Source organism: Prionailurus bengalensis, chromosome D2 (genome assembly GCF_016509475.1).
Source record: "Prionailurus bengalensis isolate Pbe53 chromosome D2, Fcat_Pben_1.1_paternal_pri, whole genome shotgun sequence".
Taxonomy (NCBI): Eukaryota; Metazoa; Chordata; class Mammalia; order Carnivora; family Felidae; genus Prionailurus; species Prionailurus bengalensis.
Genome location: NC_057351.1, coordinates 67,105,470 through 67,119,280, shown reverse-complemented (window position 1 = coordinate 67,119,280; position 13,811 = coordinate 67,105,470). Strand labels below are relative to the sequence as shown.

At 36.1% G+C, this 13,811-nt stretch overlaps 1 protein-coding gene across 11 annotated transcripts in view; it reads right to left on the bottom strand.

Moving 5' to 3' along the window:
- The window catches only part of ADD3 (adducin 3), a 125,964-nt gene that overhangs the window by 26,063 nt on the left and 86,090 nt on the right, over positions 1 to 13,811 (bottom strand). For 10 of the 11 annotated variants that reach the window (XM_043597478.1, XM_043597472.1, XM_043597480.1 and 7 more), the window contains exon 2: positions 3,709 to 3,932. In XM_043597478.1, coding sequence (XP_043453413.1) covers positions 3,709 to 3,903 — 195 coding nt within the window. In that variant the 5' untranslated portion in view covers positions 3,904 to 3,932. Of the gene's footprint in view, positions 1 to 3,708; positions 3,933 to 13,603; positions 13,640 to 13,811 lie in introns of those variants that run through there. The other variant, XM_043597482.1, reaches the window with a different exon arrangement.

The window sequence follows — 13,811 nt, the reverse complement described above, 5'->3', positions numbered from 1 at the left end:
CTAAAAAATATATATATGTGTGTGTGTGTGTGTATATCTATATATATATCTATACACACACACACACACACACATACACACACACACACACACACACATTACGAAAGATCATGAAATTCCTAGAAGTAATACTTGGGAGTCAAGATGAAACATTCTTTTTTCTTATTTTCTCAGCTCAAGGCAGTAAGGTACTGTGTTTGTCAAACAAATTTACAGACACCAAAATGTCTTGTGATTGGAAACTCTTCCTATGTTGGGTTAAATGAACCTGAACAACAGAATTCGAAGATGAATAAAACAATATATGGGTGAATTTTTTCATTGTTATTGAATGCTTTAAGTGGTACAACCTACTGGTTAAGTCTGAGTTTTGGAGTTTACATTCAGAGCCCACAATTTAACTAAACTTGTAAAAACTTTAGCAAGTTATTTAACACCTCTAACTTTCAGTTTATTCATCTGTAAACTAGGGATATTAATACTTTTCTGTTTGAGTTGTTCTGAGGATTAAATAGGATTTGATACATAATAGTGCCCATAATAGGTGCTAATAAGGGGCTTAATAAAAACAAGTATTATACTTTGCTTTTATTAGTTTCCCTATTTTCCTTTCTTCCCAAATAAACTCAGCATTTTAAATAGAAGGCTTACAAACTTGTTTCTTACAAACAAGAAATTAGTCATATCTTTGATTTGATCATTAGTGGTTATGGGTTTTGTCGAAAAGAGTGAACTCCAATATTCACAGGAGACCCACACAGGTTTTAAGAGAACTATATTTGCAGAAACACTGCAAGCTTGGGCCTGAAGGAACAAAGGTAGTTCCAAAAGAAGAGGTCTTTGAACCTCAAAACCTCTACAAGAAGGAAGAAGGCTGAGAAAAGAACACAGGCTAACTTTCAAGGAAAAGGAAAGAAGACTCAGAGGGTGGAACCAAAAGCCCAGAAGGCAGAGCCACTAGCGAGAGTCACCCCTGGAAAGTAGGACTACGTCTTCATTAAGGGAACTTCTAAACATTTGCCCAGATGGATTTCACACCTGCTATGAACCAGTTATTCCTCTGTACCCCTAACTCCCCCCTTTTAGAACAGGAATGTTCAGTAGCAGTTATCTTTGCTTGCCCCACCATTGGCTGTGTGTGTGTGTGGGGGGGCAGATTGAGTTCTTTAGTTCTCAGGTGTACAGAGTGAGAGGACCTGTACTTAAGGAATCACACCTGAGGGGCACCATCTGTAGCTGGACCAGAGTTAGATGATGAGATTCTGGATTCAAGCAAATATTATAATGAGCTGAAGCTTTTGCAGGAGTGTTAGGAGACAGTGAGTGCATTTTGCATGAGGGAGCAAGGTAAATAAATTGTGGCAGACTTCAATGCTTTTCAACTAAATTGTGGTCAGAGAGGGGACAAGTCTCCCTTCAAAAGGTGGATCTTAATTCCTCTCTCCTTCTTTAGCTCCTGTATGAGCTGAACTTAGTGACTCACTTCTAACTATAGATATGGTGGAAGTGATGGGTGTTTCAGGCCTGAGATTAGGTCATAAAATGCACTGCAGACTCCTCTTGGTTCTCTCCCAGATACTTGCTCTGGAGGAGAACATTCAAACCGTCTCAGGTAAAGGTCCAGATGGCAAGGAACTGTGGTCCTTGGCCAACAGCCATGTGGCTTTTCTACTGGGAAAAGATGGTGACCCATCTCAAGGGCAGAAATCTCCAGGCCAGTCAGGTCTTCAGGTGACGGAAGCCATGGATGATGTCTTGACTGCAACTCTGTGAGAGACCTTGAGCCAGAAACACTTAACTAAGCTGCTCCTGAATTCCTCACCCATAGAAACAATGAGGTAATAAAAGCTTGCTGTTTTAAGTTGCTAAATTTTGGGGTAGTTTGTTATTTAGCAATAGATACTAATGCAGGTCGCCAGGGATCATTTCTTTGTTGAAAGGTTTGTTGTATTAAAAGAAATTTGAAAACCACTGCCCCAAAACATGGCAGGAAGACAAAATTTATGTCTTTTCTAAGTCTTTCACAAATGAGATTTTAAATTCACTAGCAAAGATCTAGGGAAAAAAATGGTCAAACCACAATTCTTTTAAATCTTCTTTGTTCCTCTCTGGGCTGAAAATTACCATTCTTGCTATGTGAATACAGAAATGACAATCTATATGTCTTGCTTTTCCCATTATTTCATTAAGTTCCCTAAGGCATAAATACAATTGGTAATTCCAGCCAATTTACAAATGGAAATTTTTTTAGGTATAAAAAAATTAGATCTACTCGAAGTTATGCTGTCTTTATTTAATGGGGAAATTAAAACGAAAACCCTGGCATAGAAATGCAGCTCAGTACTTTTTACTTTTAAACTTTACAGTTAAAACTGGTCCTCTTTGGAGCACTTCCCAGAGAAATCTCAATATTTAACAACTTTGAACAAAACCTGAACTTCATCTCATTCTCTGTTACTTTATACTATCTGTTACTATAATCATTTGGTTAATAAGTTAGCCCTCAAAAGTGGAGTGAGTTTCTTTAGAAGAGGAAATATATCTATTTTGATCCAAATAATTAATGTGCCCTTCAAGTATTTATAAACACAGAATTTAGATTTGCATTAAAGAAGGCACTGAACATTTACTCCCTCATGATGAATCCTCTGGTTAATCTCCTTTCCATTGGGAAAAGATTTCTTTATGGGTTTATTTAAAGGATAGGTTTAAAGTTAAGCTATACTTAAATTCCTCAAAGTTTGCATTGCTTTTATAACTTGTACTTGCTTTTATCTAGGCCACTGGTGTAGCAGAGTTACTCAGAGTAGAATTCCCCTTTGGCTTCGGGCTCAACCTCTGTGATTAAATTCACAAGGGCACAACAAAAATGATTTACCAGGGCCACCTTAGGCAGTTCTATGCCTTAGTGCTTATCTTAGTACCTAAGTTGGAAGCCTAATTAACCCTAACACGGGCCTCATGTGTCTATGTTTGTTGAACTCTACCTTAAGGGGTCTGTGATCTTCATTATGCATAAAGTTACTAATTCATTTTGCATGTTAAATCAAGGTATTCTCTCTCATTTTCCATCACTGATATGTGACCGTTGCAATTCCACTAAGGGCTTGTAAGAAAACTAACAAATCACTTTAATGTGATTTACAAAGTCTGAATATTACTGTGCAGACAAAATTTTCAGCTTCAGTTTATAATCCACTTTTAGTGCAGTTAGTTTGGTACGTGTGCATCTATGTGCATCTATGTGCCTGCATTAGGTGTATGTCACATTAGGCTGCCAGATCACACATCACCGCAGAAGCTTGAAGTCTTCCTCTGCTGCTCTGAGTGTCAGGGTGCACAAAGAAAGAAAATATGTTTCTTGGCTCTTGACAATTCAGTCATGCCTTTCTTTTTTACACAGATACTCACTCTGAATTGGGGATCCTAGCTCGGCCCCATCTTTTGTCCTCCTTTAATGAAGCGTTACACTCAGAAATCACACAAAGAAAACTTACAACACCAAGACAACACTAGTTTGTTATTAAAGCTTTGCAAATTAAATCTGTAAATGAGGTGTTCATTTTACCTCTGAAAGCCTGGGGGCAACTAGGAGTCACTCTGCCTTCACCCTTCTATTGTGAGCGTACTTTAAGGTACCTCCTACCTCCCTGTATCAAGGTCTCCAGAGAGAAGAAAAAGTATAGCCTTCTGATTATTTCAACTCACAGGACTTTGCAAGATCTGAGTAACTCGTTTCCTCTGCTCCATCATGTTGAAGTCTTGCCGTAGATCAGGAGACATGTTCCTCTCCCGAATGTATTCTGGGTCATTCTCATTGATGCGGTCAAAATATCTCTCTTTGTGAGGCATGCTGGGGGGAGGAGGAGTAGTGACCACACCTTGGCTGGCATCTGAACTCATGCTTCAAGTCGAAGGACTCCCTTTGTTACCTGCATTAATAAACACAAAGGAGGACATTCATGATAAGTTCATTATTAAATTCAGATTTTATGGAGGTCAAACAGAACTTTTTTTTTTTTTTGCCCAGAGGCTAACAGTGGCAGCTTTCTTTAAAAAGTAGCTTCTCAAAAAATATTAGAACAATTTCTTATTAAAGTAAAAATATCTTTGATTATAATGCTAAATTGGAAATTGATATTTTCAGAAGTAACGAAAACTTGTGATTCTATTATGTCATCAGCTGCTAACTGAATTTTTAGAGGGAGCAACTATCAAAATCTCCAAAGTAAGATATCACATCTAGGATTGCCTGGGTGGCTCAGTGGTTAAGCGTCTGACTTCCGCTCAGGTCATGATCTCATGGTTCGAGCCCTGTGTTGGGCAGGTTCAGTTCAGAAACTGGGCCCGCTTTGGATTCTGTCTCTGCCCCTCTCCAGCTCGTCCTCGTTTTCTCTCTCTCCCTCAAAAATAAATAAAGCTTAAAAAAAAAAAAAAATCACATCTACATTTGATCTTAGCCAAAAAGCCGAGAAGTGATAGAAAAAAAAAATCACATCTATAATGGCAAAATTTCCACAATTAGTGAGTACTGTCACTAGAGCTTCTCTTTTCTCTTATTCACACATTTTTTTTTTATTTTAGACCAAACTTTGGCCATACTTAATGACCACTACATTTTATAGTGAATGTAATTTATTAACATGAGAGAAACACAGCTATAAGTTTTTCAAATGATTCAACTTCCTAGAGGAAATGTAGGAATTATTCAGGTTGCCAGACTAAATAACTTCAGCACATAGTGCTACAAATCCAAGTAAGAAACAGCAAAAAGTTATTCAGAAACCGTAAGAATACCTGATTCACTTAATTATCAGGATAATCACACTTTTCTAGATAGATCCAGGAGGGAGAAATTAAAGGCCACTTTCCTCTTAGGGATCTATATCTCTAATAAAGACCAGAGATATCTGGTCTCATCTTTAAAACACAGTAACAACCAGGGAGATTACTATATTTGTCTCTAATAATAGTCTGCTCTGATAGAATTCATCTCTAAAGTTACCTTGGTGCAACTTAGACCAAGCAAACTAATTATAAGACATTAAAAATTCTTGCACCAGATGACATGACACTATATAAAGAAAACCCTAAAGACTCCACCAAAAAAACTACTAGAACTGATAAAAAGAATTGAGAAAGGTCACAGGATACAAAGTCAATGTACAGAAATCTGCTGCATTTCTATACACTAATAATGAAGCAGCAGAACATTAAGAAAACAACTACCTTCACAATTGTACGAAAAATAATAAGATGCCTCAGAATAAACTTAACCAAAAAGGTGAGAAACCTCTGAAAACTATAAAATACTAATGAAAGAAATTGAAAACGACACAAAGCAATGGAAAGACATCCCATGCTCATAGATTGGAAGAACAAATATTGTTAAAATGCCCATATGACCTAAGGTAATCTATAGGTTTAGTGCAATCTCTATCAAAACACCAACTGCATTTTCCACAGAACTAGAACAAACAATCTTAAAATTTGTATGGAACCATAAAAGACTCCAAACAGTCAAAGCAATTCTGACAAGTTAAACAAAACAAGGCATCACAATTCCCAGACTTCAAGTGATAACATAAAGCTGTAGTAATAAAAACAGTATGGTACTGACACAAAAATAAACACATAGATCAATGGAAAAGAGCAGAAAGCCCAGAAATAAACTTGCAATTTAAGGGTCAGGTCAATTAATCTTTAACAAAGGAGGCAATAATATGCAATTAGAGAGAGTCTCTTCAACAAATGGTATTGGGAAAACTGTGTAGCGACATGCACAAGAATGAAACTGGACCATTTTCTTACACCATACACAAAAATAAACTCAAGTGCATAGAGGACCTAAATGTCAGACCTAAAACCATAAAAATCCAGAAGAGGGCACAGGCAGTAATTTTTCTGACATCGGCTGTAACAACATCTTTCTAAACATGTCTCCTGAGGCAAGAGAAACAAAAGCAAAAATAAACTATTGGAATTACATCAAAATAAAAAGTTTCCAGGGGCGCCTGGGTGGCGCAGTCGGTTAAGCGTCCGACTTCAGCCAGGTCACGATCTCGCGGCCCATGAGTTCGAGCCCCGCGTCGGGCTCTGGGCTGATGGCTCAGAGCCTGGAGCCTGTTTCCGATTCTGTGTCTCCCTCTCTCTCTGCCCCTCCCCCGTTCATGCTCTGTCTCTCTCTGTCCCAAAAATAAATAAACGTTGAAAAAAAAATTTTTAAATAAAAAAAATAAAAAGTTTCTGCACAGCAAAAGAACCTACAAAAAATAGAAGACAACCTACTGAATGGGAGAAGATATTTGCAAATGACATATTTGATAAAGTGTTAGTATCCAAAATATATGAAGAACTTACAGATCTCAACACCCCAAAACCCCAATAACCCAAGTAAAAATAGGCAGAAGACATGCTGAACAGACATTTCTTCAAAGAAAACATCCAGATGGCCAACAGACACATGAAAAGATGCTCAACATCACTCATCATCAGGGAAATGCAAATAGAAACTACAATGAGATATCACATCACACCTGTCAGAATGGCTAAAATAAAAAACTCAAAAGACAAGCGTTGGCGAGGATGTGGAGAAAAAGGAACCCTTGTGCAGTGTTGGTGGGAATGCAAACTGGTGCAGCCACTGTGGAAGACAGTATGGAGGTTCCTCAAAAAATTGAAAACAGAACTACCCATTGATCCAGTAATTACACTACTACTGGGTATTTACTCTAAGAATGTGAAAACATCAACTTGAAGGAATATGTGTACCCCTATGTTTATTGCAGCATTATTTACAATAGCCAAATTATAGAAGCAGCTTAAGTGTTGTTCATCAAAAGATGAATGGGTAAAGATGTCTCACACACACACACACACACACACACACACACACACACGCAACAACATGAATGCAACTAGAGAGTATAATGCTAAATGAAATAAGCCGGTGAGAGAAAGACAAATACCATATGATTTCACTCATATGTGGAATTGAAGAAAGAAAACAAATGAACAAAGGAAAAAAGAGAGAGAGAGAGAGAGAGAGAGAGAGAGAGAGAGAGAGAAACCAAAAAAGAGACTCTTAAATATAGAGAACAGATGGTTACCAGAAGGGAGGTTGGTTGGGGGATGGGTGAAATAGGTGAAAAGGATGAGAGTACACTTATCTTGATGAGTACTAATAGAGAACTGTTGAATATATGTTAACTCTACTGGAATTAAAATTTAATAAAGTAAAAAAATCTTGTATTAATTCTGGTCTTAGAAATGTAAACTACTATATACCAATTTGGATGTAAATTTTAAAAAATAAAAAAATAAAGTTAAATTACAAAGTTAAAAAAATGTAAACTAATTTGTTAAAAATAATTTTTGTAAAACATGTTAAAACTTTGTTAGCTTCTATTTGACAACATCACTCTACAACATTCTAGAAGTTTGAATTACTTTCGTGTACTACACAAAAAATTCATGAAATAGGATTAAGTCACTTTATGTCATATCACTTTAGTGAAAATCTGATTTTGTGACTAGAAAGCAACTAATCAGGAAAGAAAATGTAAAAATGAGCTTTTATATAAGTGAGTCTTCCAGATCCTAAATCATTAATCTAAAAATTGAGAGAAAACATGCAATGAACAATGAATATGTGATGATCAAATAAATGGACCCTTCACAGGATAAAGGGGCTAGGTTGTTTTGTTTTGTTTTGTTACAACATCCACTATTAATAGAATGACTCTGGTCATGTGATAGTCTTCAGAAATTAGGTTTTGCGGTACTGTTATTAGCTTGGCTTACAAACATAGTATTTTTCATCACCTTGCTATTACCCAAAAATGTGGCGCAACAGAGCACCAACTCTAAGAAACTTTTTTTCATATCCAATGGGTTTTTTTATCAGTAGTCCAGAAGTGTAACCAATCTTTGGAACCTCGTACTCTTAGAAGCTATTTATAATAGGTCCATCTGAGCTCCTTAAAACAGTTTACTGCTAACACAAAGGAATTTTAAGGAGTACTTAAAATCTAGTTACATAACAGTTTACTCAAGTAAAAAGAACAGTTAGAATATGAAGCCCCGACAGACAAAATACTGTAAGAAAGTAGTTAATGGATAGTGTTCAGATTTCAGCAGCACTAGTCTTTGTAAGCCAGAAGACACAACAAATGAAATATTTCAACTGTTGGCTTTGTTATGGAACTTTAAAAAAATTGTGTTGTGGTCAGATCGGTTTAAATATGATTGCTCTCTATGAAGTATTTTCACTTGAATATGGTTAAAATATTCTAGAACTTTAGCTGGTTATTAGACTAAAAAACTTTTAATTACATTCTAAAAATTTCTATGTAATTCTTTCAAGCAAAAAGCAGAATGGTGCAGAGTACTGGACTGAGGATAGAGACCAGGTTTCAAGTCTTTGCATTTCCATCAACTGTTGTATGACCTTAGAATAGCTATTGTTAAGCTGATAGCTTCTTTTAAATGCTATGATGACCCATTACTAAAGAAACAACTTGTAATTGTTAGAAAATCTCTAGCCGTTACGAATACTAAGCCATATATAGAGTTGAATTATTATACGGTACACCTGAAACTAATGTAACATTGTATCAACTACACTCAAGAAATTAAAAAAAAACCACAATATCAGTTACTGAGCTCTTACTATGTGCTAGCCACTGAACTTTACATACATTATTTACTTCTCTTTAAAAAAATTTTTTTTAATGTTTATTTATTTAGAGAGGGAGAGAGAGTACGAACAAGGGAGAGGCAGAGAGAGGGAGAGAGAGAATCCCAACAGGCTCCATGCTGTCAGAGCAGAGCCCAACGTGGGGCCTGAACTCACAAACCATGAGATCATCACCTGAGCCGAAATCAAGAGTAAGACGCTTAACGGACTGAGCCACCCAGGCACCCCAAAGAGTACAGTTATCTTGATGAACAAATGTATAGAACTGTTGAATCATATTGTACACTTGAAACTAATATAACATTGTATGTTAACTACACTTGAATTAAAAAAAAAAATAGGGTTGGTTAATTTTAAAGAGAAGGAGCCCTGGAACTGAATTGTTTCCCATATCCCCCAGAAGCAGAAATATTTATGCTTAGTTTAGTTGTTCAGGATTAAGAAAAACTAGAATCTCCCCCTACATTCTATTTTTAATTTTTTGAGGAACCTCCATACTGTTTTCCACACTGGCTGCATCAGTTTGCATTCCACCAACAATGCACAAAACACAATGCACGAGACAACAATGCACAATTTTCCCCCCTTCCTCACTAACACTTGTTATTTTTTGTGGGTTTGTTTGACTTTAGTCATTCTGACAGGTGTAAAGTGACATCTAACTGTGGTTTTAATCAACCAATCCTTTATTTACTTATATTTATTTTTGAGAGAGAGAGAGAGAGAGACCACGCAGGAGGGGCAGAGAGAGAGAGGGGAGGGACAGAGGATCTGAAGCAGGCTCTATGCTGACAACAGCAAGCCCAACGTGGGGCCCAAACCCATGAATCGTGAGGTTATGACCTGAGCCAAAGTTGGACATTCAACCAACTGACCCACCTAGGCATCCCTGAATCAATCCTATTTTTAATGTTGCACATACACAGGCATGCTTTCTAGTACTTTGGAGCAATATAAACCAGTACGAACTCTATTAGGGGAAAAATATTGGTCTTCTAAGAGGATTCTTTTAATTCAAAATGATGCAGAAAAACAGATTTTTTAAAAAAGTAACATCATAAAACATTGTCAACACTATGGGTTTTCCTCTGGCCGTGCAGATTAAAAACAAGATATCAGGCATAAACAAAAATTCCAGTTAAAAAAATCTTATCTAAATATTTATGCAGTAACCACCCAACATGTATATTTAAAGAAATTTAGGTTTAAGGTACAAATAGATGAAATACTCTAGAATGATGGATTTCAAACTCTAAAAATGGCAATCCACAATAAAAAATACATTTTATATTGTAATCACATACAAATACATGAGATATTTAGCTGAAATAAATTTGTGATACTTTCTCTATGTAGTACATTCTGGTATTTTCTATTTTAATCTTTTTCATTAAAAAAATTGGTCAGGGGCGCCTGGGTGGCGCAGTCGGTTAAGCGTCCAACTTCAGCCAGGTCACGATCTCACGGTCTGTGAGTTCGAGCCCCGCGTCAGGCTCTGGGCTGATGGCTCAGAGCCTGGAGCTTGTTTCCGATTCTGTGTCTCCCTCTCTCTCTGCCCCTCCCCCGTTCATGCTCTGTCTCTCTCTGTCCCCAAAAATAAATAAAAACGTTGAAAACCACTAAAAAAAAAAAAAAAAATTGGTCAAATAGATTCTTGTTCTACTAATGGGTTATGACCCACCGTTTGAAAAACACTACTCCAGAAACTCTAAAAGTTATGGTCAAATGGGAAACACAAGGAAAAGAAGTGCGTGTATGTACTTGAGACGGGGAGGGAGGAAATGAATATACGCTAGAGATGGGAGGGAGTCGGAAATGATTCTTTGATATTAAAAAAAATGGCAGTAAGATCCTAGTGATTTGGGTGATAATTAAATTGTCCTCCATTTGGGCACTTAGAAAATGCCATCTATATTACTCAATGTCCATTTGTTTTTCACTTTTTCTTGACTCTTAGCTACTTCTAGTTCAATTTTCCAGAACTCTTTGCTTACGTCTGTAGTCCTCACAATGGCAGGGGACTCCATAAGTGGTGGCTGACTTGAATTATTTTACTGTATCACAACTCCTCCCAAAGCAATCTGGTTTGTATTAGTTCTGGGCTGGGAATGGTCAAAACAATCTTATGAAAAATTATTATAAAAAGTCTTTCCAAACTTAATTCTTGGCAGTTTTAACAGCTTTCTCTAGAACATAAGCAAAAAAGATGGCTGTACTTTCAAGTACCAGGCCTATTGTTCCATATTTAAAACAAAAATCAAAGATATGCCAAGATTTCAAGGCAGCATATTTGGTTAAAACAACAGCAGCAACAATAACACACACTGGTTTATGGAGTTAGAGTTTTTCTTAATGAAATTTACTGTAAAATTGTGAAGGTGTTTACAGTTTTAGAAAACAACTTGGACCCTGCACAAACTATAACAAGCCACATCCTCAGATCGACCAGTGAAGTTTTCTTCATTTTAAATTCTAAAAGGCATGAACTACTTACTTTCAACTGCTAGCCAAGATTTTACATACAACTGACATGAAAATCAACAGACTTGGAAAAACCAAACTACACATAGATAAAAGTCAAGAAAAAAAAACAAAAAACAAAAAAACAACCAACAACGGGCACTGAATAGCACCAAGTAATACAGATGACATTTTCTAAGTGCCCCAATGGAAGATTTAATTATCCCACAAAGCACTAGGGTCTTATTGCTATAATGGCTATTGACTCTATGAGAGTTCTCTTGGAATATTTCAGATGAGATTCAAGGATCACATTTTACAGATGCGAGGAAACTAAGAAGTGTTGAGTGATTTTTCTAAAGCTACAATGCTCAAGTATTAGATATTACTATAAAATCATAATAATGATATATATTAGCACTACCAAGCCATTCACAGATTGTTCATGGTCAAAATCTACTCTTTCAGTGAAATGTATGGAGAAAAACAGGCCTATCGCATACATTTTATGCAGGCATTTTATAAATACCATTGACTGTGAGGAACAGGCTATAAGTAAGGGCTAAAAATTTTAGTGCTTGTGAACAGACTGAATTGTATGATGTCCATCTAGCATGCGCAGAAAAGCAGATGTACAAACTGTCCAGTTGTTTAGTGGTAATCTGCTTAACCTAAATACACGAGGAACACCTTTTCTATAAGTAACTAGACTTTTAAATATTAAGATGTATCCACCAACATATTACACCAGTAAGTCAAAGAAGTGCCTTTCACTTAATTCTTTGAAGGTTTTGAAGTCAAAATTAAAAGGATATCTGGTCCAAATCTTTTCTTTTCGAGATTAGATAACTAATGAAAGAAGTCTTCATAAAGAGATGTGCCCAAGAGCATACACGAAGCATCACCAGGGTGATCTACGTTCTCCTAGTCCAGAGCTCTTTCCACGATCCAATATTGCTTCCTCATAATTTGTCACCCCGTATCTTGGTCCTCTCTATCAGTATTTTGGAAGCCAGATACATAAGATGCATAAAGACAAGGAGTATCAGAAGCTATGCTGATCAAGTATCTTCAGGAGATAGGCAAAGATGAATGGTACCATAAAATATCATGGAACATTCAACACAATTTTGAGTTCCAAACAAAAAGGAACAAAATGCAGAGGAAAGGCCCTTAAACTGGCTCAAATTCATATGAAGACACTGCCACATGGGCATTGATCAATATTTTGGAACTTCTAACTGTTAACCTAACAGATGAATACTATGTCTTACTTGGAGGTTATCAAAATGACACTGATTGTGCCCTGGGTAACTAACAATAAATGTTGTTCAAGTTTACACTTTTACCCCTACAGTTAATTAATTCAGCATCAATTTTGAAAGAGTTGAGGGCCTTTGACTATTTATAATGAAATAAATTAACTTTCAAAAACAGATTATGCTGGCAATATACCCACTTTACAGATAAGAACTCTGAGGTTTAATAATTTGCCTCAGATTACCAATTGTTCTTTACCAAGTATGTAATTATTTATGGTTACAGATCTTAGTAGGTATGAAAGAGTTGACAAAAAAAAAAAAAAAGATGGAATGACTCAAAATACTGTCATTTCCTAGAAGTATATACAGCTATTACAACCTTGATTACAGCCTTTCCTTACTGTGGTGCCTGAAAATACATTATAGGATCACAATATTTACCATCAAAACAGAAATGATAAATGCTCTGAAACTAGTAAAGTCTTGTATGACTATCAAATTGGTATAAATGTAGAAACGTAACTCTCTCTGGCCTATTGCCAGAATCTTTTCAAATGGCTTCTGTTGAGTATACTTTAAAATACAATTATAAATTCTAAACTTTAATATAAGTCAGAAAACAATGACTCGACAACTGATTAGTAAAAAATACTATTAATCTAAGCCTTAGTTAAAATCGAAACTTAAAAAGTCAATGAAAACAACAAACAACAAAATAAACTGGTAATGGTTAACAACAACCCATCATGTTGCTAAGTGTCCTTAATGGAATTTGATAGCTGGCTCAGTGTTTATTGACAAAAAAACAACCCCCCCCACACACACACAGATAAAAGAAAACTATCAATTGGAGGGCACAGTTTTGAGAATGTTACGGTTTCAAACTTTGTTTTATAAAGAAAAATAATACACTAATTAAGATAAATTATTTTAGCAAACATGAAAAATACATCCTGCGCTGGTACAACTGGGACACAGTAGTTATGTTTTAAATGTACACTTTGACAACATCTAGGTGAAGAGCAGTAAATGTGAAAATTCTAAGCAGGTTGCTAGGTCAAAATTCAGCAGGGTGAGCCAGACTAAAAGTATTCAACCACTGGACAAAACAAAGGATGAATCTAATCTCTTTCTCACTAAAGTACCAATACTTGATGAAGAATATTTTATTGATCAATATTACCTGTTGCAAGGAACAGTGAACCAGGCTCCCATATTGAAAGGCTGAGATTGGGGAAAAGAGGGGCAGTTACTTGCTTAGACATTGGCAGGGTGAGAAAAAAAAATCTTTCATTATAAATAGATCAAATTTACCAAATATAATGGCCATGTAAGAGGCAGGGTTACAAATGTGAAAATATATATAAAAAGTTCAGACGAAGTGTATTGTC